At 44.8% G+C, this 26,840-nt stretch overlaps 1 protein-coding gene across 10 annotated transcripts in view; it reads right to left on the bottom strand.

The window, feature by feature from the left end:
• Positions 1-26,840, bottom strand: part of EHMT1 (euchromatic histone lysine methyltransferase 1) — a 163,107-nt gene that overhangs the window by 57,230 nt on the left and 79,037 nt on the right. For 9 of the 10 annotated variants that reach the window (XR_004648453.1, XM_034793328.1, XM_034793330.1 and 6 more), the window contains 2 exons: positions 10,818-11,374; positions 40-217 (listed from right to left, as the gene is read on the bottom strand). Coding sequence is in view for 9 of the 10 variants with exons in the window: in XM_034793328.1 (XP_034649219.1) it covers positions 40-217; positions 10,818-11,374 (735 nt within the window). In the remaining variant the exon portion in view is untranslated. Of the gene's footprint in view, positions 1-39; positions 218-10,817; positions 11,375-18,804; positions 18,950-26,840 lie in introns of those variants that run through there. The other variant, XM_034793333.1, reaches the window with a different exon arrangement.

The raw sequence follows: 26,840 nt of genomic DNA, 5'->3' as shown, positions 1-26,840 counted from the left end.
ATTATTATTATTATTATTATTTGGCTCTGTCCTTTTTACCTGTCTGAGATTTTGTGGTGGCCACATAGCTCTGGTTCTGAGGTAGTGACTGATGAAGGCCTGGGAAAGGGGGCAACGGTGGGGGCTTGCCAAACTCCAAGACGTTTTTGTTGCCTTCCTCCTTGGATTCTTTTTGATCTCTGGTGTCTCTCGCTTCTTTGGGGTCTTTACTTGCATGCTGGAAAACAGAGATTAAAATGAGCCTCTGCATCCGGGTCAAAGGTTACCAGTTACATTCAAGAGGAAAAAGCGCGCGCGCACACACTCTCTTTCCCCCTCGCCCATTTGAAGAGGGGGGGTCTACATTCAAAGCAGAAGAGCACAGACCCAGTCATTTATCCGACTGCTTTCCCCTCCCACACCAATCTCCTCCACCGAACAGTTCTTTGCCTAATCCCTGCAGCACTCTGGCAGCCCGCTGCCCCTCCACTCAGTGAGTCCGGCTCCCTTTGAAGGTGTCTAGCGGAGAGAGACTGATCCAAAGCATGTGTAAATAATGGAAAGCAGCAGATGCTATTTACACAGGCCTTTGGTCTCCCCTGGAGGAGAGGAGTTAATGCAACAGCTCTGCCTGCTCCCTGACACACATCTGTAATGAGGTCCGTATGTGAGAGGGTGGACGGGCAGAGGCAACACAGTCTTCCAGAGAAGCAGTCTACTATGGTTTACAACACTGCGTGTAACACTGGAAGAGGATTGCTCTGTGGTTTGACAGCATCTAGCACGCTGAGGATCTGGTCCACGACTGCTATCTAATAAAGGCAATAAACAACGCGGAATGGGGGAAAGAAGGCGTTTAATTGTTTTGCAGGACACGGAGATGCAAAACAAAGGCTTGGATTAAGCTTGTCTAGTAGCTACTGCAGAGACTAAGCACCAGGATTCCTAGGGCCTGATTCCCTGTTGCCCTGCTCCTTGGGCCCTCATTTACCCCAGAACAGAGTGGGTGTAGAATGCGACCATTCTGATGCGGTAGCATTTTACGCTGGCTTTGCTCTGCTCAATATTGGCCCATTCAAACTTCTCTGTGCCTCTGCTAAGCGAGCCGTCAAGGGGGTTAGATACCAAATGGGCCTCAGGGGGGAAGTAGGTTGTGAGGCTGTGAAGCCCAACGTTCTTTGACGAAAGGTGCTACAGAAATCCTAAAGCATTGTTATAAGATCACAAGCTTTGGGTTGACAATGTTTTGATGCTGCTCCGTCTGGGAGAGGGAGGCTTCTGGTACAGGAGCTCTGGACCGAGAGCTAAAATGCCCAAACAGAAAAAGGAAGCCAGACAAGGAAGACTTTTTTAAGCCCTTATCAGTCTAGGATCAGGGACCCATTCTCAAATGCTGCTTTCAAGTAACATGGCCTTGAGAAAAAAAAAACTATCACAGCTCTGCCAAGGGAGCATTGCTGGCAGGAAATGAGAAACTGGTCACAAATTTCAAGGCCAAAAGGGATCATTATGATCATCAAGTCGGACCTGCATAAAACAGGCCACCGAATTTCACCTAGATTCCTGCATCAAGCCCAGAACTGCTGGTTGAGTTACAGCACATCTTTTCGAAAGCTAGTCAGTCTTGATTTAGAGACTCCGAGCGATGAAGAAGCTACCACGTTCCTTGGTAAGTTGTTCCAATAGTTCATGATCCTCACTGTTAAGAAATCTAGCCTCTCTCTGCTAGATTAAACAACCCTCCATCACCAGAAATCTTCTCCTGGTGTAGATACGTACAGAGCACGATCGAGTCACCTCTTCATGTCCTCTCTGATAAATTACATGGATAAATTAAATTAAACGTAAGAAACTCAAGTTTTCTAGACCTCAAATCATTCTTGTGGGTGGCCCTTTCCAATTTTTCTACATCCTTTTAAAAATGTGAATATCAGAACACAAGTCTTCCAATATTAGTCTCAGCAATGCCATATATGTCTGCTCGATATCCCCCGTTTATACATCCAAGGATCATGTAAACCCTATTAGCCACAGCATCACACTGAAAGCTTGTATCAGTTGGTTATCTACCTTGGCTCCTACATCCAGAATACAGTCTCCCAGCCGGTGAATATAGCCTATATTCTTTGTCCCTAAATGTATGACCTTGCATTGGGCTGCAGTCAGATGCATCTTCATCTGGCTGGATGGATTGAAAACATTGAGAATTGTCAACTAGATCACAGAAGAATGGAGGAAGAGTTTGTCAGGACCAACACAAAGAATTAATTAAAAAGAAATACGCTATTTGCTTTGTTTTCCTGTAATTACAGTAGAGAAGTCACCAAGGCATCTCAGATACTGCTGCACGGTAGCTGTTGGCAAATAGCAACTTTTAATGTCAATCCCGCAAAATAATATGCAAATCGAATTAGGTCTTGTAAGATTTGAATTACTGGAACTCCAGTGGGTAGGGAACTCCCTGAACCTACTATCTGGAGACACACACCTCAATACTAAGCAGACAGAAAGCATTTAAATGGAGCGATGCTACCGGTTCTCTCCTGGGAAGCCTGACTGGACAGAAGATTTTAGCAGCCCCAGTGAGGACAATCCTGGATATAAGAGATTAGGTTAACAAGGATCAGCAAAGATCTGAAAGCATGAACAATTTTCTCTCCCTTCCCCAAACTCAGCCAGACAATGGAGAAGAGAAAGGCAGAAGAAATAAGGCATTGCCCCTTCCTTGTTCCCGCTATGAAACTCTGCTTTCTGCAAGATCATTATACACGTTCTATGGACAATTCCACTTAGAGCTTTTCCATTTCTAATGGCTATACATTCTATTAGTTCCTCTGGTCCAACCCCTGGAAAGCCGTGTGGAATTGTACCCTACGGCAGTTTCGTGTGCTCTGTCCTATCCAATCATAAATGTTTCCAGAGGAGACTTTCACAGCCCACCTCATCTTGTCATGGAGCTTCTCCTGATAGTCAACCTAAAATGCCCTTATAGTCTGATCTAGCAGTCTCAGAGCTGGCTCAAGCAACACTATTCAATTGCACCCTTCGCTGCCAGGCCAATGCTCTGGCATGCAACTGCCCCTCTGCGCTTGCCCGGAATTGCTCTGCCAAAACAGATGAGTTGCAAGTGTCTGCACTATTCAGACCTTCTCTCCTGCCCACATGCATCTCTCAAATGGGCATCTTATGGGAGAAGGGGTCTCCTTTTTCTTCTGACACATGCTTTGCTTCGTCCTTGCAGGCTCTGTGCTGCTGCAGCAGAACGGTGTCACACACAATGCAGTGTTGTCAGCTGTAACTGTAGAAGTCACTACCCGAGGCTTTGAGCCAGGTAAAGTTCCCTTCCTTGCTTTTTAACACAAAGGAATAGATACTTCAGCTCAGAGCTATGGCTAGGACGGAGCAGGGACATTCTAGGGAAAATTTTAAAATAAACCCCACACACTTAGCTAAAGTGAATTTCCTACTGGGGAGAAAAGCATCAGGCTAAGAGCATAGAAAGGGAGGGCTTCTATTGCAGAACAGGCAGAGCAGGTACAAAGAGCAAAGATACCATATTATCGGTTACAATGTGCCTCGCCCCTGTTCTGGAAGGACCCACCTCCTGGAATGCATCTCAGGGTATGTCTACACTACACATTTAAGTTGAGCTGACATACAACCACCGCAGTAATTACTGCGGTTTTTCAGGTCCACACAACCCTCCTTCTGTCGGTGGTGCGCATCCTCCCCAGCAGTGCTTGCACCGACTGAAGAAGGGCAGTGTGGGGGGGCTGCCACGCAGGCTCTCAGCTCAGTGTGGAGCTTCCCACTGGAAGCCCAGCTCACACCCGGGCTCTCAGCTCCTGGCAGCCAGGCAGAGAACTTGAGAAGTTACATCCAGTTTAATACCATCCAAAGCTGGGAAAGTACAAAGAGAGGTATTCTCAAATATTAGCCTGGGAACAAGGACAAAACTGGTGCTGAGTAATTTACCAGCCAATAGTCCTTCATCCAGTTTGCCATCGTCAAGTCCTAACACGAATCTGCCTCATTTCCTGAAAGTCCAAATTCCTCCCCTTCGGGTGGCAGATGTATTGGATTTCTCTTCCATTTATGTCATTTTGTTCAATAATAATGAAAATGGCCCCTTTGGAATTCTGAGAGCACGTGAGATTAAGGCCATGTCACGTTACTAGGATAGGAACACTGGTACACTATCCCAGCCCTGGCATGGACACAGCCGTATCAGAAGAGCTGGGCTATGTAAAACCATACTCGAGGGAAACTAGCTATACAGCTAAGTGCATATACACTAGAGGCTTCTGCCTGTACGGCTATGCTGGTCAGGGATCACGCCTCATCACAACCCTGACCAACACAACTATGCCCGCAGAAGCCTGTAATGAAGACCTGGCCTCAGTGACTTTAGCACTGATGAAAGATTCAGGATAAACAAGTCTGAGGTGCTCCTTTTATCCACAGGATAGGATAAGCTAATTTGCCTTGACCCTGACCTCGAGTGGCCACCTCCTCAGAAGTGAAATGGGTATGCAACTTCCACGGCCCAGTGAGTGTAGGTTTATTTGCTGAGAATGCCAATAAGGGGATGAATGCTAACTGTGTGTACTTTCAATGCTACAGACCCTTAGCCCTGGAACCTGGACTGAAATCATCTGGTTTCATGTAGGTTCATCAGAGAGCATAACAACATTCAGCTGACACCTATTCTGATAGGATTTAACTGGCAACCTAGAGGTTAAAATCTCTATATCTCATTTCCAGTGCACTAATCCATCCAGTCCCCCACTATAGCGGAAGCCTTGAACTCTGTCCCCTGACTACACAGGATAAGAGGACAAGTACATACAGAGCTGGAGTAGGTCAATAATGATGTAGGTTTGTTGAATCCACAGCAATTTTATTTATTGTTCTCATGAAAGAGTTTTGGCCCAGGGGTTCTTTTTGTGTTTGTTATTTTTATAAAGGAGCTAAAAAAAAAAAAATCTAAGACTGGTTCTACTCTCATTTATCCCTCAGAGAGAGAGAGAAAACTGGTCAGGATATCCCCCCACCGGGTCAGATATTCAGTCTCTTGGGGCCATTACTGTCTGGCGTCACTTAGGGCAGCCTTCGGGCTATCCTAACACCGCACAAAGAGAAAGCAGCGTACAAAAGATCCATTGAAGTTAACAGAGTTACACCAGGCAGAGGGCAAAATCAATGTGGAAGAACACGTTCTAAAGCAGTGGTTCTCAACCTTTTTTTCATTTGCGGACCCCTAAAAATTTCGAATGGAGGTGAGGTGCAGACCTCTTACGAAATCTGTTGTCTGTATATATAGTTGAATTCTGTTCAGTCCGTTTTCAGTCTAAGTCTTTCACAGACCCCCTTTGACGTAGTCCATGGACCCAACCACAGGGTGAGAACCACTGTTCTAAATCATGCATTTTCCCATAGAGCATCAGTTACACTTCACAGGAGAGGCTACAGAGTTATTCTCCCATGCAAGGCATTGTGGAGGCAGTCAGGGAGCCAAGGGAAGACATGCTGATGTCTAGCATGGGTTTCAGAAGATGCCCAGATCTAGACACAGAGGGGGCAGGATTGAACGGGATCTTTTCTCTGTGCCTCAGGAGAGCAGATGAGAAAGCTGCTGATGTCAGAACAGGAGCACACTTATGGCACTTGAGATGAAAGATTCATTGTATAGATGAATGCGAGCGCTCTCCATACTTTAATGGGATTGATTAGGTGTGTGTTATTGGCATGCAGCTCCCTTAGAATAGTAGGGAAAGTTATTAAAAATGACCAAGATGGAATACCTCAATTTTTCCAGAGGCAAAGCAACTAATTAAGCCCTGTGCCGGCATGGCACACAGCATTCTGCCCAGAACCAGACAATTAAGAGGCCCTTCGTTACCAACCAAGTTACTAGCAAGGAAAGAAAACAAGACCAAAAACATATCACTGTGTCAGTGACAAACACTGGTAAATATCCTCCCACACAAATCATTTAACGAGAGGGCAGCTTCAGAGAGCACATCAGCGGACACTTGCCATTCATCCTCGACATCCTATATACCCATTTCCAGCTTTCACGGATAAGCTCTTTCAGGCAGGGCTGCCTGTCACACTTCTCAGTGAAACTGAAGGTTTCAGACACTTCTGTCTCAAACACTCTATTAGCCAGGGGCTTGAAAACCTAACCAACTAGCCAGGGGACTAGCCCCATTAAACCAGGGCGGCCAGGTCCAGAGGCAGCAGTCAGTAAGCAGCCCGTCTCCCTTCCTTCCCCAGATGCTGGGACATGGAGGGGCCACAAGATTCCAACCAATGTGCTGCCTCTGGGCCCCATCTTGCACATCAACCTCTGATAATTGGTGTTAGTGTAAATGGGATTCAAGCCCAGGCTATCAAGCCAGCAAAATATATCACGAACTACACCAAAAACCTGAAGGACTGTCATATTGAAGCTATGCATTTACATTAGGGTTGGCAGAGAATTACCATTTTCTTTAGCGAAATTCAAACATGCCAGAGAGGGTTTTGGTGGTGGCCCAGCATACGAATATTAACCTGGAACGGTACGGATGAGGACGCTGCAAAGCTAACTAACCACAGCAGACAAGTCACAGTACTTAGACTCCGACTGGCACTCTTAGACCGGGTCTACATGTAAAGTTCCACTGTAAGGTCTGTAGTGTAGACATAGCCCAAACATGTGATTTTAGACCGATTTCATTAAAGCTGACCCGTGTGTGTGGACACCTTATATCAGTTTAAACTTGGCTTATATTGCTTTAGCTTGCCACACAAGTTAAAGAGATGCAAGCCATGTTTAAACCAGTGTAAGAGTGTCCACACACAAAATTGAACCGGTTTAACTTCAGTTTAAAAACTGATTTAGAGCTTGTCTACATAGAGTTGTTAATTTCACTGTCTACACTTGAAAAGCAATGGGAATTCATTTAGGGTGTGAACTTAAAGTAGAATAAGAGTGCCCAGACATGGAGTTTTTCAAGAACAGCTATTGCACTTTAAATTCACACCCTACCTTAATTCGCGTTAATTTTCAAGTGTAGACAAGCCCTTAAGTTACGTTAAACTGGTGCAATTCTGTGTTTAGACAAATCCTTAGGAGCATTTATAATTAGATCTCATTCTTTTCTTCACAGCTGTTTGGGTCATCTACATTTTTTGGTTATGTACAGTTCATTTTCCTTCAGGAGAGACTATCCTTTCTGCTCTTATGGGACATTCCACTTGAAAGACAATCAGGATTCCCCCATGTTCCGACAGTTCTCTTCTCTGCAAAACTAGAGCATTCAAGAATGCGAATGCATCCTAGATGCTCACTGGCTGGCAACTTGTAATGGTCTATGCTTAGTTAGTCAAACGTGAGAACGCCCTAGCACTCTCTGAGCCCGTGGACTACATAGGAGAGCATGGAAGGGGTTTGGTACCAGGCTGTAATATTACTTACCATTGATATAACAAACAACACTTTGTAATGATGCAGCATCTTTTGTCTGGGGACCTTAAAGGGATTTACACCACCATTATCCCTGTTTTATGGAAAGGGAAACTGAGGCACAGGGAAGGAAAGTGATTTGCCTGAGGTCATGTACTAACTCTTCCGTCTACGCTGGGAAATAGGTCGGCTTAAGTACATCACTCCCGGGTGTGGATTTTTCACACCCGAGTGACGTACCTGGGTCAACTTAATTTTTTAGTGTTGACCCAGCCTCAGCGTTAGGAGCAGAATCTCGGTCTCCTGACGCCATCCCCTGATCGAACCACCAGACATTAGATAAAATAGATAAATTGCATTTCAATCAATAAAATACGAGGAGGGTTTTACTATCAAAGTTCTTAGGCTCTTCTAGAGTTGTGAAAATGAAGTTAAGTTTGATAAGGGATCTAAATTCTCATGCCAGTGGGGCAGAGTATGGGGTTCTTTACCCAGAAAATATATGATCAACGGAAGCGTTCTGAAAGCATTTGAGCCTAAAGCATACAACCAGCTTCCTTTTGGCCCATTTCCTCCTCTCGCAAATCCTTTCATGTGCCTGAGGAAGCTGTAGGTGGACTAAGCAGAAAAGAAAAATCTCTCCCGTGGGGTAAAAGATGCAAGGACATGTGTGCAACACAGTGGCTGGGCTGCTGCTTCGCAAATATCAGTATTTTAAAACAAAATCACCATAGACCTGTAGCAATGAAATCTACGGCTGTGTTTTGGTTCCTGGCTGCTTTTCTAGTTCTGAAAGTGACTCCCGGGTGGAGAAACAACCAATCTCCACCTGTTTTGTTTCTACCAAAGACCACCCAATTCACACAGAAAGGGGATGCCAAGTTTGCTTGAGGGGGACTGAAGTCCAAGAAGCAACTCTCTCTTCCCAACCGATTTTTGCAGAGGCCAGGAGAAAAGATTCTACAAATTGAGGACTAAGGAATCCTAATTTTTTCCTATCCTTGGCTCAGGCAACACAAGGATCTAGCAGGAATAAAACAATGCTCTAAACATGAAAACGTGGAAGCTGCAGACTTCTACCCCCTCGTCTGCTGCATGATCTCCAAAGGGTTGTTGCTAAGGCTGTGCCACCTGCAACTTAGATGCTTTACTTATCAAGTGGAAAAGGCAGGTGTGATGGTGGAGTCTGATACTTTAAAAGACCCTGAGATACTATGGTGATGAAGGTCATATAGACAGAGAGAGAGAGAACCAGGAAACTGAAAAATGGGAACTAGTCAGGACTTTGTGCTACTCAACACAGAACTGGATGTAGCCAAAAGCCATTGGGGGGAAAAGTCAATAACTATCCTGAGTGCTGAACTGAGCCGACGTTTCGTTGTTTATAGAAACTAGATCAGATAAAAACGGAAAACCCTTGCTCAAATTCAGATGCAACGGCTTGAGCATAGACAGATAATTATTCAACACCCATTGGCTTGGTCTTATTGTGTATTTTGCTTCTCTCTCGATCAAAACTAAATGGGGAGAGTTCTTGGGGATGTAATTTTAAAAAACCTGTGTGCACAGCTGCATGCCTAATTTTTGTGCCGTTCCCGCGATTGCAAATGACCATAAACAGCCATGTGCTCAAGCAATCACAGTAACTGTGCACGTAAATTCAGCCATGCAATTGCTTGCAAATGTTAACTAACCCCCCAGCTTTCTAAAACAAACCCGCAGCTTTGTGGATTCAGGTACAAGTTATTCTGATTTACAGTCAAATAAAAGTGAGGCAAGAGCAGTGAGGCAATCTCTCCTCACCTGATGTTTATCTCTTACAGAAAAATTGCCTCCTCCTGTTCCTCTGCCCCAAGGGATCGCTCGCTCCATGTGAGGTTCCACAAGGGTTTGTGTTGTTGACCTGCTTAATCCAAGTGTATGAGAGGCCACCCTGGGAGATGGCAAAGCAGTTTTGGCTGTAGTGCTTTATTTGGATAAGACGCAGTTCAATGTTGTGCTTTCATCAGACCTGGAAGTGCAGTAGTGATTCCCCCGTCACTAGCCGAAATGGGAACGGGAGTGAGAGGGAGCTCCTTGAAGTGCACTCAAGAGAAGAAGGCAATCGGGGTAAGGTCGGGCAGGGGTGGTTTCTGCCCACCTAGTAAGGTTGTGTGTCCAAGGGTGCACTATCTTGAAGTGCCCTTGCTTCCAGAGTCACAGATGGTGTTGGCAACTAACAGGACCTTTTCCCATCTACTTCTGGCTAGGTGCCTGGGACCTTTTCTTTCTGATCCAGACCTCGCCACAGGGATCCACAACTTTGTGACCTCTAGACTGGATGACTGCCCTGTTACCTCTGCTTGAGGATCATTTGGAAGCTGCATCTGAGGCATAAGATGTTGGCAGCTAAAGGGAACACATTACACCAGTCCTTCAACAACTGTACTGGCTTCCTGTTTGCTGCTGGGTGCAATTCAAAGGGTTAAACCTGGCTTAGAAAGCCCTCTCTAACTTGGGTGCTGGCTATCTAAGAGTCTGCCTCTTTCTCCATGAGCAGCTCCGGCAGTGGAGGGCAGCTGGGATGCTTTAGCTAAGAGATCCTAGACATGAAGTGCCAAAGAGCTGGTGCAGTGGAAAGGCCTCGGTTCTGGAAACCATTTCCCGCCTAGCTGATCTGATAGAGCCAGAGTTTGCTAATGTTTAGTGCACAAAGCAAAGCCCACCTCAGTTCTCAAGCATCTGCTCAAAGGGGAAAGGATGGGATTGTTTGGAAGTGGGTGTTCCCCATGCCCCAAATCCATGGTGCCTCAGAGAAGGCAGGACTGTATGTTTTATTAAGTGATGGGCATGTACCCTGAGTCACTAAGAAGGGCACATTTTATGAATGAATAAGTTTAATTAACAAATAAGAACTGTAGAAAGGGATACTGATCTGGTGAGGTACCAGGACACTCAGCGATGTGAGACAGAATAAAACCCAGACATCAACAGTGGGAAGTTCCCAGAGTTTTCCGTCGGGGTTGTGCATGATGTTCCTTTGAGTTGGCCTTATATGGATGGAATCTGTTTCCAAAGCAACCCTGTGGATTTAGTAAAAAGGCTGAAGGTGCAACACAGCTGCGGCTGAAAGACAATTATGGAGCTCACACAAACATGCTGGGGGAGGTAACCGATCAGTTGCACATTTAGAAACACAAACTGGGAGCGGGAGTGTGAAGCTAATAGCAGCGGCGAGTTATAAACCAGATCATCACCCCTGCCTCTTTGTAGGAGAAAGATCAGTGACCAACTGGACACTTCCAAATTACACCTGTTGGCTCAGATCAGGGCTACCATGTCCTCCCCCCCGAAACTCCAAGACCATTTAACAGCAGAGCAACTTACTGCAGTGCATATACATTACCAGGCTAAGTGTGGGTTTAGGCATTGTCTTCCGTGCTCTGTGGACCTTGACTTCAGCGTTCGTGGCGGTGGCTTTTTTAGCATCCATGTCCTTACTCCCCTCCCCGAGCTTGGCTGGCGGGGTGGCTTGCATCTGAGAAAAGGCGCTCAGAGTTCTCCCTTTGCTTGCTCCTCCTGGGAGGGTTTTCGCAGCATGGCCAGTGAGAGAAGCAAAGGTGCCTGTAGTCCTTAGGGGCTGCTCCTGCGCCATCTGCTTAGTTAAAATATATCCATTGCTCCCTGTTACAGAAGTCTGCGTGAAGTCATTAGCTTTCATGTGGTTCTGCTTCCCGGTCTCACTGTCTCGCTCCGAAATGCCATTCTCCGCTATCCTATTTAATTTAGTACTGGAGTCCTGCTGGCTCACTTTTGTATTGTCCTGAGTGTTTTTAGTTGGGTTTGGGTGGCTACCAGCTTCGTTGCGCTCACAGGAGCCATTGGTTTCACCATCCGCCGTCATTTTTGGTTCCCCTACTTGCTTTTCTGTAGCACTTTCATCTGCAGCCATGGCATTAAATCCTGGAGACAGAGGGCGAGAGAAAGAGGGGTTACAGGTTACTGAGCCTCAAATGGAAGATATGGCTAACTGCCATAGTAACGATGTCACAACAAATCCCCCCTCCCACCAAAAAACTGGACGCTTTTTTACCCCGTTGGTTATTTTGGGCTGGCTCCTTAGGTAGTGTAAGTCAGTGTCGCTCTTCTGAAGTCAATGGAGCCATGACCACTTACATCAGCTGGGGGTCTAGTCCCTCACTTCGAACGATAGGTTTTCAAGGTAAAAATACTCTTTAGCATTCCCAGTAACTACATTTGTTTGGTGTCAAGTATCAGAGGGGTAGCCGTGTTAGTCTGAATCTGTAAAAAGCAACAGAGGGTCCTGTGGCACCTTTGAGACTAACAGAAGTACTGGGAGCATAAGCTTTCGTGGGTAAGAACCTCACTTCTGCAGATGCATCTGAAGAAGTGAGGTTCTTACCCACGAAAGCTTATGCTCCCAGTACTTCTGTTAGTCTCAAAGGTGCCACAGGACCCTCTGTTGCTTTTTACATTTGTTTGATCATCCTTCAACACCTAGCATGTCAAACAAAACGCTACCCAATCCTCCATGCCCACCTCAGGCAAAGCTCTCGTTACAAAGGCCAGAGTTACACCAGAAAAGTTTTGCTGGTACGGCTACACCAGCAAACTCTCCCAGGGCAGACGCAGCTTATACTGGCAAATGAATACTTTTGCTGGTATCGCTTATACTGGTTCGGTGAATGAAATAAGCTACACCGGCAAAATCATTTTTTTTTGCTGGTATAACTGTGTCTACACTAGGGCTTTTGCTGGTACAGAAGCATCATCAAAAGCATCACACTCAGGGTGGATTTGATTTAAATCAAATGGATTTCTACATAAAAGTGCATTCTTGTTGGTTGTTATAAGCTTAATACATATTCTTCACAACTCAGAGATAGATGTAGGTTTTATTTTTAGAAGATACACACTATACATTTTTAAAGTGATTTATTTTGAAAACTTTTCAGATTAGTTTTACAGCTATATCAGAAAATGAATGATTGTTTGGTTATTTCGTTTATCAAAGGTAACTGAAGCAGATATTTATGAAGTCATTGGGAGGGGAACTATCTCCAATTCAACAGGTTAATCACTAACATTTGGAGGATTTTCTTGCCATGCTGTATTAGGAGGAAAACATCACCAGACAGACATTTAACTTGTTTTATTTAACTAAAACAACAACAACATTATGTATTCTGGATTTTTTTCTTCAACAGCAAACATATATTTTAAGAAAACAAGCATATGAATTTTTTAATTTAGTTACACATTCAAGTTTTTTAAAATCAGGTTTGTTTTTGTTAAAAAACTGTTTTTAACTAAAATAGTTAAATGAAATATTTAAAAAAACAAAACAAAAATTAAATCGACTATCTCAGCCAGGTCACCATGAGCAACTTAAAATATTGGCTTCTGCTAAAATATTGGCTAACTCAGTCGTCTTCACCTTCATTTTCCTGTTTGTTCATAATCTGGAAAAGAAAAAACAAGCTTTCCTATTTTTTCAGGTCCCAAACAATTTCACAATTTGGAATTAATTAGTCCAAAGGAAGAAAATATTCTTTCTACACCAGCAGAAGCCGCTACTGCTGTTAAAAGTGAGATCATCACTTCAACAGTCTCTGAATCCAAGTGCTTAAGTGACTTCCACCAGTTCACTGGTGTGACTTTCTTTAAAACACTATCAGCAAACATATATTTCTTGAATAGTTCACCCTTAGCTCTGAAGTTTATTATAGTTGGCATTAAGGAGGGATGATTGCTGGATGTCCATGTCATAGCCAACTTCTCTTCTTCAGCAGCTAAGGTTTGACCCTGGTACCGAGTACTGAGAATATTTGAAAGAAAATGAGCTGGAGATAGCGCTTGTCCCATTTGTTTTTTTAATGCTTGTAATTTAACTCTGTCATTGCATATTTCTCTTTTCAAGATCTCACTCAGTTCCTTCCAAATTTCAACAGCAATTTCCCTGCGTTTTGTTCAAGGCTACAGAAATAGGCTTCGGCATGTGTTCAACATTTCTCTTAAGCCCAATGCTGAGAACTTTGGCAGTGACAGTGCCATCTATTTTTTCGTGATTTTCTTCACAAACTGTCATCAGATTAGGCCAGTTCTTGATATAGTGCTTAAAACAGTCCACTACTGAGTTCCATCGCACGTCCTGTGGGAGAGTTAGCTTGGTTCCTCCCACTTTTTTCAGAGCAGCTGCTGCAAAGTGGTTGTTACAGAAGTATTTTGCAATTTCAACAACATTAGCCTTCTAGTCTTTGGCTAGGAGGTGCATCAAATGAGCAATGCAACTGTATGTTATTAACTTGGGACTCTCTTCACGCTCTTTTAAATCATTTCTTCTCATCTTGGATACATTTGCAGCATTGTCTGTGACCAAGCTGCGTACTAGACATTTCAATTTTTTCACAGTTTGTTATAGTTTTTACTGCTACTTCTTGTAAGTATTCTGCTGTGTGCGCATTTCCTGATGGATCAATTGTTTCTGTAAGAAAGACATTCTCTTCTTCTGTCGTCACACAAGCACATACAACAGGATCATTGTGGACACTGTCAGGTTAACAATTTTATCCTCTAGACCTTTTGCACACTGCTCAATTTCTCTTTCATACACTTGATCCAGCAATTTGCCTGCGACATCCGCTCTGTAGGGTGGACTGTATCCTGGCCTTAACGACTGAACCATATTAATGAAGTGTGGGTTCTCAGTCATATGGAAAGGAGAATTTGTCGCATAAACAAACCGGGCAATTTTTTCATCAATTACCTCTTTTTGTAAACTGCTGGTTCTTATCACAAACTTATCTATGGTTGTTTCTGGGTGATGGAGATTTTTTTTCCTTTTTGCTACAGGTGATATACTGTGGCTATGTGACACACATGATGTGACTAAAACACTACCATTGGCAGATAACTCTGAAACTATAGAAAATGATGGTGATCTTGAAGGTGGATAGTCTTCAGAATCCTGTATGTTGAGGATGGATTCTCCTAAACAAAATAAGTCAATGCAGTTATTTAATTATTATTACCATACTGCTCATTCAGTATTACTCATTGCATTCACTGACACTCAGTACTACTTTAAAGAGGAAATTGTAAAAAGAAGATCTGCCTATGTCAGCTATTTATTTTTTATCACAACTGCATCTAAAATGATAGTACAGTAACTCCTCACTAAGTCGTCCTGGTTAACATTGTTACGTTGCTGATCAATTAGGGAACGTGCTCGTTTAAAGTTGTGCAATGCTCCCTTATAGCGTTTGGCAGCCGTCTGCTGTCCACTGCTTGCAGAAAGAGAAGCCCATTGGAGCTAGCTGGTGGGGGCTTGGAACCAGGATGGACCAGCAGCTCCCCGCTCCCCTAAGTTCCCTGTGCGGCAGCTGCCCAGCAGGCTAGCAATTGCCAGGCAGTTCAACTGCCGTGTGCTGCTCCTGCCCTGGGAGCGGCTAATGTCAGGGTATCCCTCTCCCCCCTGCTTCTTCACCCCATCGGGCCATCTCCACAAAGCGGGGGGGTTGGGTGGGGGTGGACAGGGCTCAGGAAGGCGGGAGCTTGCTGGGAGCAGCTGCTGTCTCAACTTCCTGATCTACTTAAAAAGGCAATGTATTTAGAATGAGGTCAGCGTACTTAAAGGGGCAATGCATCTCTCTCTCTCTCTCTCTCTCTCTCTCACACACACACCCAGTGTGTGTCTCTCTGTCTCTCTCTGCCATGCTGTCTCCCCTCCCTCCATTTGTGCTGCCTTGTAGAGTGTGAGGCTACATTAACAACAACGTGTTAACCCTTGAGGCTCAGCCAAGTGCTAGTTCATCATTTAGCAGCAAGGCATTCCCTGGGAAATATCCCACCCTCTGACTCCACCACCTCAACCAAGCTTCACAATCATCATTGCTGTGTACAGTATTAAATTGTTTAAAACTTCTAGTGTGTGTTTGTGTGTGTGTAAATATAGTCTTTTGTCTGGCAAAAAAAAAAAAATCCCGGGAACCTAACGCCCTCCCCCCAATTTACATTAATTCTTATGGAGAAATTGGATTCGCTTAACCTTGTTTCGCTTAAAGTAGCATTTTTCAGGAACATAACGTTAAGCGAGGAGTTACTATACCATAGACTAACAACTATATTTTTTGCTCAAACATGAGAATTCAAGAATAGTCCAGAAGGAAGACAGGCAGTCCTTAAGAAAGAAGTATGAAATAAAAAAGTTAACCAACCTAAAGATCCTGCCTGTTCAGACATGTTCCTTTCATCATCTTCAATGCAGCTTCCTCCTGAGAAGGAACACTTCTCATGATGTTGTTTCATTCGGGCAATCAGGCCTTGCATTTTTTTGTTGCACTGTTTGCATTTTGCACGCATGCCTGTCTTACCCACAGGTAGAGGAACTTCATTAAAATATTCCAAAATTGGGTCTCTTTTATGGCCTACTGTCATTATAGGTTTTCCCTTCCAGTGAGGGAATGGTACGGTAGATCTCAAATCAATGAAAGCTACACTCAGAAAGACCTCAAGACTTCTGGAATATGCTGCTCAAACAGTTTCACTTTTGTTTCTACTGCCTGTCCCTCCCTTCTCACATTTATCTCCAGACTTCTTCTCCTTGTTCAGATCTATTCCGCCCCCAACAATCTTTTTATTCATTGAACTTTTTATTTTTTGAACTCTCTAAAACTTTGCACTTTTAGAGAGAGGTAAGGGATTGACTCTGTGTACACAAATTTGCAAAGGGACAACATGGTTGATGTCTTATTTCTCACCTCTATATATTAATTTATTTTAAAACATTTTTGCTGTTAACAAGCATTTTATCTGTAGAGACACAAATCTGCAGTTTGAGAACTCCAAAACTAAGCATCTCTGATGGTATCTTCTAGACTGAGCACTGAGTCCCACTGGATAGATAGAAAGATTAACCTAAATAATCTATACAGAAGCTCCTAGAACCCCATAAGATTGGGTCCCTAATCCACGAACTATTGGAACCCATTTACAAAACTTTTCCTAAACATTACATGAATATATTGTCTCATACTATACAATTAGAAATTATAATCCCTATTCCGTGATGAGATATCTTTGAGCTATAATGTATCTTCATTAAAACTATCTTTAGACAGGTTTTTTCCCTCAAAAAGCATTTTATCAAAAAAATTTATTTAAATTAAAAAAAAAAATCTGTGTTTTTTTTTTTATTAAATCATTGATTTTTATCCACCCTGATCACACACTGACTGATGTTGCTATACCAGCAAAAGTTTCTAGTGCAGACCTGCTCAAAGAGTATTTAGCTTGCCTAAAAGGCATAGGATCAGGACACATGGTTTCCTAGCAGAGGCATAAGGCAGAGTAAACACAATGCCAAACCCCTTGACACAGTTCTAGGCTAACCACATTCATCGAATTAAAATTACAGTGAGATCTGTGCTAACAAACTGAACGAAAAAGCTCATTCACAACTAGAACAGGAAGGGAGGTGTTAAAAGTTCTTTTCTCCCCTGCAAATGCACACCCCCCCTCCACACACACACAAATTGTCCCATCCAAGTTGCAGTTCCAAGTAAAAAAGATCCAAATATGAACTACATGTGAAGCCGAAAAGTTGCCAGCCAGGAAAACTAGCAGGTCCCTGGACAACCCGAAGCGATAACAATTCACTGGCCTGTTCTGTGGAATGATTAGGTTGACCCACTATCACGGATTCCTTATATTGTTTTCCTTCCCAAGGCCAGACAGATTAAGAAGCATAAGGATAAAATACCCGCTGAAGCTTTGAGCTATCTGTCTAACTGGGATGTCAGGGCACGTGGGACTAATTTACAACCTGTTTGATTCGAAATATGTATTGGTATTTTAGGCTGGAATTTTTAGAAGGGCTCAGAACCTTCAGAAGAAGCCAGATTTTCAGAACAACTCAGCACATTGGATACGGAGCTGCTTTGAGAATCTGGCCCCTTAGATCCATCCAAACATTCTCTTAGGGGAATCCCGCCCCTCTCTTCTGCTTGGGGAAGAAGTGATGTGGTTCTATAGCATGGGAACAGATTTTGGACTGCACGGGTGGATTCACATACCTGGAGCGCTGGCTCCGAGCTCAGCTCTACCAGCCGTTGCTGAGACCCAGTGCAAAGACGGCACTGGACGCACGGCAGGGGCTGGTGAATCTAAGGAACCGAGCACTGGCTGCAAGAACCAATGTACCTCCGACACTGCATCAGGGGCTGGAGAACAACCTCCGCTGCCACAAAGATGGCAGCAATGGAGCATTCTCCCCTGGCATGGGACCCAGCGTCTAAGGCAGGGATGGGCAAACTATGGCCCGGGGGCTGCATATGGCCCTCCAGACATTTTAAACCGGCCCTCGAGCTCCCTCCGGAGAGTGGGGTCCTGGGCTTGCCCTGCTCAGGCGCTCCAGCCGGGGAGTGGAGTTGGGGGCTTGCCCCGCCCCGCTCCTAGAAGCGGTCGCATGTCCCTCCTCCGGCTCCTATGCATAGGGGCAGCCATGGGACTCCACACGCTGCCCCTGCCCCAAGTGCCGCCCCCGCAGCTCCCATTGGTTGGGAACTGCAGCCAATGAGAGCTGCAGAGGCGGCGCCTGCGGACGGGGGCAGCGCACAGAGCTGCCTGGCTGCACCTCTGTGTAGGAACTGGATGGGGGACATGCCGCTGCTTCTGGGAGCTGCTTGAGCTAAGCGCTGCCCGGAGCCTGCACCCCTGATACCCTCCCATGCCCCAACCCCCAATTTTGTGAGCATTCATGGCCCTCCATACAATTTTCATACCCAGATGTGGCCCTTGGGTCAAAAAGTTTGCCCACCCATAGTCTAAGGGACTAGGAGGCTGATTTGCCCCTAAATTATGAGATCTTAGTTTTTGAATTATATATTTATTTTTTAAAGTAGTCAACTCATCTTTAACACACTGTCTGCAAATGGGTTTCACCTGAAGAGTCACAGTGGCACCGGACTGTTTCACTTACACACACTATCGGCTCTAGCGCGTGAAACACTCATAACGTTTCCTAGCACTTCCACTTTCTCTAGTCATCAGCTGAGATTTAAAACGTTTCCCCATCAGAGCCATTTGCCATTAGTCCTAACACTGATTATAAATGTGCCATATCAGCTTCACCTTTAAAGCTCTTGCTTATTTCACGTTGAAATGAATGGATGTTTGGCACTGAATATCGTGCAGGAAAGTATCTTCACGTACATGGCTTTCCCATGGGACTCTGATGCTTCGGCCTGGCTAGGACCCTCCATTAGGAATGCTCTCTTTTCCCACCCAGAGAAGGTCAGGCATGTTAGAGCTCCCCAGGTGCATACTGCCAGTCTAGACTACGGACAGCTAAGTAACTTTTAAAAATAACTCACTAGTATTCCCTGCAGGCGAGCAGAGGCAAAAATGTGCCCCAGCCATGCAGCTTCATGGATGTGCAAGCAGGCTTCAAAGTCAGAGCAACCCCAACTCTTGCCACTCGGGGACAGCTTCAATTTACGGAAGCATTCACAGCTTAAGACACCAATAAGCTGCAGAAGGCATGTGCTTTTGCCAGCTGTGATTTAAAAGGAGGAAAGACAAAGAATGGATTTTTCTGTTACTGTCCACAATCACTGAGGGGAAACATTAAGCTAAAGAGCAGAAGAAAGCCGACAGCCCTTTATATTCCCCAGAGTTCGCATTTTTAAATTGGTCTTGGTGTAGCCATTTCAATCTTCATTTCAGCAATGTTGGCACTGTGAGAAACACACAATTACGGGTCGAGATTTGCAAGGCTCTGGGAGTGGAGGGTTCCCAGCGTTTTGCAGGAGGCACTCAGCACCTGCAAGACGAGGCCCTAAAAACAGGACAGATTTACGCTGCTGAGCATTCCCACTGAAGCAATCAGATAGCTTCTGCAACTGACAATTGTTGCACTCTCTGCTCATTCAATTTAGCTGCCATAAAAGTGACCAAATCAAGACAGATTAGAGGAGTGGTTCTAAACCAGGGGTCCGGGGCCCGCTGGGGGGCCGCGAGCAGGTTTCAGGGGGTCCACCAGGCAGGGCCAGCATTAGACTTGCTGGGGCTCAGGGCAGAAAGCCGAAGTCCCACTGCCTGGGGCTGAAGCCAAAGCCTGAGTAACGTAGCTTCACAGGGCCCCCTGTGGCGTGGGGGCCCGGGCAATTGCCCCGCTTGCTACCCCCTAATGCTGGCCCTGGCTTTTATATGCAGAAAAGCAGTTGTTGTGGCACAGACGGGCCATGGAATTTTTATAGCATATTGGTGTGGGGCCTCAAAAAGAAAAAGGTTGAGAACCCCTGGATCAGAGCACTACACTAAGGGAAAGGATAATTGTATTACTCCATAAAGGACGCAGAGACTTTATGAAAAAAGCCACTTGACTAAAGTTTAAAAAACAAAAAAAAAAAAACCCTACAATTTTCTACTTTTAATAAATGTTGAACATAAGAACGGCCGTCCTGGGTCAGACCAAATGTTCATCTAGCTCAGTATCCTGTCTACCGACAGTGGTCAATGCCAGGTAGTCCCAGAGGGAATGAACAGAACAGGTAATCATCCCCTGTTGGCCATTCCCAGCTTCTGGCAAACAGAGGCTAAGGACACCATTCCTGTCCATCCTGGCTAATAGCCATTGATGGACCTATCCTCCATGAAATTATCTAGTTCTTTTTTGAACTCGGTTATAGTCTTGGCCTTCATAGCATCCTCTGGCAAGGAGTTCCACAGGTTGACTGTGCATTGTGTGAAAACTCTAATCTGATGGGCTGAACAAATGCCATTAATCTTTACAAACAGACAAACATTTCTGAACCTTGATTACTGGAAACTGTACAAAGCGACAAAGGAAAATAGTCCATATTCTGTAGAGTAGTATGGAACTTTAGAACTTGACAGTAGACCTACAGGCCTCTTTTTCCACTGTGCTGCACCTTGTGCAATCATTTACAGCAAGACAAAGTGAACATGTTTCTGATTTCATAGATTTCAAGGTCAGACGGGACCATTGTGATCATCTAGTCTGATCTCCTGTGTAACTCAGGCTATAGAACTTCCCCAAAATAATTTAATACCATTCTGCACCGGTGTAAGCGAATGTACAGGGTGCAGAACAATGCAAAATCTGCCCCTTTGAGCTTCCATCCACAACCCACTTATTTACTGCTCAGTGGAAGGAGTGAAATGTGTTATAGGGTCTGACAATCTAGTTTCTAGTGGACACGTGTCAATAGCAAAAATTGGGATTACAATGATCATCACTGGGCTCCCTGGTTGGCGAAGCCAGCAGAGAAGCCAAGGATTTAAAATGACCAGAGATTAAATTTCCCTTTCATCTCAGGTCAGGTTTGAGGCACATTGTGGCGAAGGCTTGTACTGCAGCTGCCCATGAAGTACCTGCTCTGGGGAGTAAAAAGATAATCAATCAATCTTCAGAGCTGTCAACCTGCTATTTTTCACCAGCACTAAATCAAGAAAATAATAATAAATTGACTAGTTTAAAAAAAAAGTTGGCTGCTCCCTGCAAACATGTTTTTGCACTGCCCAAATCCCCTATGAGGGCTACCGTGACAATGCCTGATGGCCTGCATGAGCTCATTGAGGAGTTGCTAAGGATTATCTCAGGTCCCTGCCCAAGCCTCTAATTAGAAAGACCCCCCACTAAGCTCCAGTTTGTGTCAAGCTCTAAACTGCTTAATAAGACATGGTAACATAATTTAGATTCTTTTTATAGTAGAATTACCTTGATCTGGTGATAAAAACATTGTCATGCCAGCTCAGAACAGCTAGACCTAGCCTAGTATCCTGTCTCTGGCCCCAATTCAGCAGTCCATCCCAACACAACAAAGCCCTGGCTTAAATCTCATTCAAGTCAGTAAGATGTAGCCACGAGTTTAAAAAGTAAAGCACCTGCTTTGCTGAACAGAGATGGACTTAAGTACACTAAGTACATTGCGGAATTGGGGCCTCTGAAAGTGGCGAGTACCAGATGCTTCAGAGGAAGGTATAAGAAACCTCATCATGGATAAAAAGAACAGGAGTATTTGTGGCACCTTAGAGACTAACAAATATTAAATAGCCCATAGCAGAAGATTCTCCCTAACCCCAGACACTAAATAAAGAGCTTATGCCAGGGGTTCCCAAACTTTTTGCCCATTTTGCAACTTGCTGTTTCCTGTGACCGCAGACAGCAGCAAAGCAACATAGCAACTGAAGAAGCGAAGGAGTTTACACATGAAGTATGTTATTGAATGCTCTCTAATGTGACACATGGGCTTGTGTGTAACGACGCAGCGTCTCGAAGTCCGACGGCGTGGCAGAAATCGAACATCTAATTGCCGATGTGATATCAAGAGTAGATCCATACCGAGGCTTGACGGATTCAAGTGTGCTGCTCGCGAATGGCACCAGCAGTTGCAAGGCGCGTGTTGAGAGTGCAGGATATTCATTCTTGACAGTGCACCAGAACGCCGGGAGATAAAGTTGGGCATAGGTTCCTTGCAAGAATTGATTGCAGGAAATTTCAATGAGCTGTTTGATTTCAGATGCTGGCAAATCCATGGCATCTCGGGCTTGCACTGAAAGGGGTTTCGCACCCAATTGGACTTTGTCATGTCCAAGTCAGGGAAAAAGGATGTAAATTGTTCCTCCATCCGCCTGAGATGCTCAGCAATCACCTATGTGGGTGGCCGAACAATTTCATTGTCAGCCAGGAACTTGCAAAGCTGTGGGAAGGAGTCATAGTTTGTCTTCAATAGATTATTCTTCCAGAAAACAACTTTTTTCATGAATCCTGTTATTTGATCACTCAGCTGAAGGATGTGGGTGTTCTTTCCTTGCAGACCTTTATTCAATTCATTCAGTTTCCCAAATATGTCTGGGACATAGGCCCATCTTCCTTCGGTCACACAGAAAATCAATTCACTCTTTTTGCAATCCATTATAGGCATGCAGCTCGTCTCTCAGTTCAAAAAAATCATTCCAGTATTTTTCCTCACAAGAGCTAATGAGCGTCAGTGTGGAATACCGCCATGTTGTGATTGGACCCCATGCCTTCGCAGAATTTTGCAAACACACACCTGCAAAGGGGCTGAGTCTTGATGTAGTTCACAATAGACAAGACCGGCTGCAAAACTTCACCTCGCTCTGGACTCAGAGCTTTAGATGCCAGCTGTTCTCTGAATCATGCAGTGAGTCTATACAGCAGACGGAGCAACTTTCTTCATCAAAGCACAGACCTGCTTTGTGGGCTGCCACAGACGGAACTCCAACTATACAGAAGCCCACCATGCGATGACACGAGATACTTCTGTCTTGCATGTAGCACATGGAACATTCCTTGTGCCGTCTTGTGTTCAGGAAGACGGAGCTAGAACAGAATGTTTGCGAGAATTGCACCCTGCCACGTGTACTTCACAAAAGTCAATAAATGTGCATCACGACCTTCAGGGCTCACATAAACGTGAAGAGCAAAAGCATCCGTGTTTTTCAGATGCTCTTCCAGTGTGTTTTCATGATCTGCTGCGAACACCTCAAGCCTTTGCTTCACTGTGTTGTAAAAGAGTGATACGGCTTTGAGTTTGTTTGCCTCAGTTTCCCTTCACATTATCTTCACCACATCAACTGCAGCTGGCAAAATCAATGTCTCTCCAGTTGTGTGAGGCTTTTTGGCCTGTGTGATGTGGTAAAACTCACCTCCAATGATGCCTTTTGAGCGCAGTCACAGACCGACATGGCTTTCTTGAACAGCACTTGCTGACGCAAAAGGTCTTCTTTCCAGCGCAGGAAAAATGACTTGGTTTGCCTGAGTGTTCCTTCTGAAGGGTTTCCGAGTGTTTCAGTTAGTTAGGTTTCATGCTTTTGCTAGATAACACCATGTGACATAGGCCAAAATGCTGGCTTTCTTCCTTCTCCCAAACTCCCCGGTGAAGCCATACTCAAAGAAAGCTTCATAATATTTGAGAATACGTTTCTTGCACTCTCCTTTTTCATTCATAACCGCACCACCAAACTCACTGCTGGAGGCTGCAGCAGAGATTCTGCATCAAAATGACTCCACTGTGCCTCTTATCACAAATCAGAAAGAGGAATTCGCTGCTAGGCAAATGAGGCAGGACTTAGGAAGGCCCCATGTGGTGATACTAGGGAAGCAGAGACAGTGACTTACAATGATTCTTTATCAAGTGCCAACAGGGTATTCAGGGCGGCATAAAAGAAGATATGGGCCCTGCCTTAAGGAGCTTACAAGCCACTGCAGAAAAGACTAGCACAGGCTTCTAAGAGCTCAGAGACGATGCTCTGTTGATAAAGCTGCTGCCCACAGATAACGAACTTCTGCATTCAAGTCTCTCAGCTGGATGCTTGCACAGTCGGATGGTGCAAGTGGAAAAATGGCAGCCACACAGCCAACGTGTCCAGACCTGCTTCACAAACGCCATGCCAGGAGGTCACCGTTTTACAAAATAGTGGCCTCCGCACAGTGTGACTTCGCACATGTGGTGCGCGCTGTGTGGAGGCTGCCATTTTGTACATCAACCTCCTGGCACAGCATATGTGGAGCAGGTCCGGACATGTTAAGGGTCAGACGGCATTGTCTCGTGGGCTGAACCTGGCTCGTTGGACCTGTGACCCCATCCGCTGATGGCACAGCCCCAAATGGGGATGCAATCCAAATTTTGAGAACTACTGGCTTACGCCCTGAAGACTGAGGCTTTATAGTCTTTATACATTTTTCATCTTCTCTAACAATACTGTGAGTGTTCTCACTAGCCATTTAATATGTCTCATCCTTTTTAGACTCCTGTTAAGATGCTGGTCTTGCTAATATCTTGTGGCAATGAGTTCCACAGGTCACTTAAGCAGAGCATAAAGTATTTTCTTTTAAAAAGTGTTGCTTTTCTGTTTCATTGAGCATCTCCTCGCTCACATATTATGAGAGAGGGTGAACGGAAATGTCTGATCTATCTGTATATTTTTACCATGTCTCGTGCTATTCATCTCTTCTCTGAAGTCTGTCTTTTCAGTATTTCCTCATAAGAAGTTGCTTCAGGCCTCCACTCATTTTCCTCACCCATCTCAGACCCCCTTTTGTTTTTGCTGCATCTGTGTGGTGGTTTTTTAAATATGGAAAACAGAACAAAGCACATTATTTCATGAGAGGGCATACCCTCAATTTATACAGTGGCATCGTCATATTTTCAGCATTATTTTCTATTCCTTTCTTTATGCATTTGAGAATTTTACCCCACTGCAGACTGAACAGAGGATGTCATTGAATTGTGTGCAGTGATGACCAGATCTGTTTCCTGAGTGGTTACAGTTAATTTAGAAACCAGAAATGTGTCTGAATGGATACGTATAATCAACAAAAAATTTAACCTCTTCAGTTTTGCTAGGTCCTTCTGAAGTTCTTATTGACTTGCCATGTTTTAGTCAACCTTAATTATCTCTCTCCCAGACATCACCCACTTGTGGCACCACATGTCAGTCATGGTAAGGGTACATCCACACCGCCAAGGGATGAAAGGACTGATAGCACAGTTAGGAGTACAGATGCTGGCTTTAATCTAAATATCACAGGTAACAGCAGTCACATAGACTTGGCACACAGGCTTCCGCACAGGCGAGCAACCAAAGGACATATCCAGGGTCCCTGGCAGGCTTGAGGTTAGTAGTTCGCTGGTATGCTTACCCATGCTGCCAATCATTCCTTCACTGTGCACGGTTGTAACTCCTTTCAGACACAAGGAATGAAACAGCTCGTGTGGACATTTAAATGATCACCACTGGGCCTCTGGGTCACCACCTCGCTGAGATGAGTGGGGCAGTTCTCAGCTCTCCCGGCTTTTGCTCCTGCCTCTCTGCAGACATCTCCTCATCGTTTACACCCCACACGTCTGACGTTTTCTTTTCAAGCGGAACAGCAAGAGAGGGGTTGGCTTTTTTTAAGGAAAGCTGAGATTCTGAACAAGAGACTCCTGAGAGAGGAGCCAATATGCCATGCCACCTCATATCCCAACTCTGCCTGCCATAGTTTGCGTTCCTTTCTGTTGGCTTTGATTGTACTGGATAGCTGTCTTTCAGACGGATTCACGTTTGGCTCTTGCGCTGTGATAGAAATGGTCTGTGCTCCTGGCCAGCCTGCCAGTAATTGTCCCCAGGCAGACAGTGTAGGACTAGGTCTAGTTGGTCCTACCACAGTGCAGGGGGTTGGACTGGACTTCTCGAGCTCTCTTCCAGCTCTACATTTCTATGATTCTATGACAAAGGAGCTACAGCTCATGCCAGCTGCTCTGACCACAGCCTGAGGGGAACAGTACTTACTCTATAGACACAGCTGAGGATGACTAGGTCAACATGATCGTGTCCCCTTCAATTCGTTTGTGGCTTTCAGCTGGGCACCTAACTCCCTTAGGTCTTGCTGAAAACCATAGACGTCTATCCTCAATTACACTAGCTAGGAAAAACAGCTAGGGGATATGGACTGTCATGCTTCAGGGCATAAGCCAACCACTATGACTGAGCGGAGGAAAACTCTTCTTGCAAGTGAATGCACAGCTGTCCGTTATGGGGGTTTTGTACATTCCCCTGAACCATAAGGCATTGACTTCTACTGGAGACAGGTCATCCGGAAACTGCTGGCCCATCTCCCCAGCCCAGGAAGGGCTAACACCACACCCAGGTTTCTTTCAGGCCCTTACTGCAGAGCACAATTAATTTGAAGACAAACACACACCAAGTAACACCAAAACCAAGCTATTTCCCTGACCTAAACTGGCTAGGGGGCCCAGAGCTCTCTCCCACTACGTCTTTCAAACCTGTCCAGGGATAGCCACAGATACCAACCTCCTGACTGCAGCTCTCTATAGGCATCATGGGTCTGACAACTGAACAGGGGTAAAGGGGTAAACCACCCTGTCAGAACACCCAACTACTAGGTCATCCTCAAAACAGTCCAGAAAGTGCAGTAGTTCTACTCCCATGTGTGTATAACCAAAGCTTTGCAGCGCACCTGTATAGTTAATCAAGATACAAGAGCCATTTCCTCAATATCAGATTGCCTTGCTGAATTCACTTTTAACAAGAGGTCGTTCAAGGGTTTGTGGGTCTTACGGTTTGCTGGTAAGAAACAGAACTCTTTCCTTCTCAGAAAAAATAAAACAATGAAAGGAAATAGTAAAGCAGAGAAAAGCCCAGTTGAAAGAAAAAGGAAATTGAAAGGGGGATGCTAAGTGAACGAGCGCTCGTTAGTATAAAACTCTGGATCAAGATTTTATATTAGAATTAAGAGGAAAACTCCACCCATTTTGTTCAACCCAGAATCAGGAAAGTTTTCACGCCAAGGGAGATTCTTTTCTTCTTGGTGAAACAGAATTGAAAACATCAGGCCTGATCCCCAGCGGGCGCAAGC

This window comes from Trachemys scripta, chromosome 17 (genome assembly GCF_013100865.1).
Source record: "Trachemys scripta elegans isolate TJP31775 chromosome 17, CAS_Tse_1.0, whole genome shotgun sequence".
Lineage (NCBI taxonomy): Eukaryota > Metazoa > Chordata > Testudines > Emydidae > Trachemys > Trachemys scripta.
Note: the sequence above shows the minus strand (reverse complement) of the source record. Positions and strands in the feature narration are given on the sequence as shown.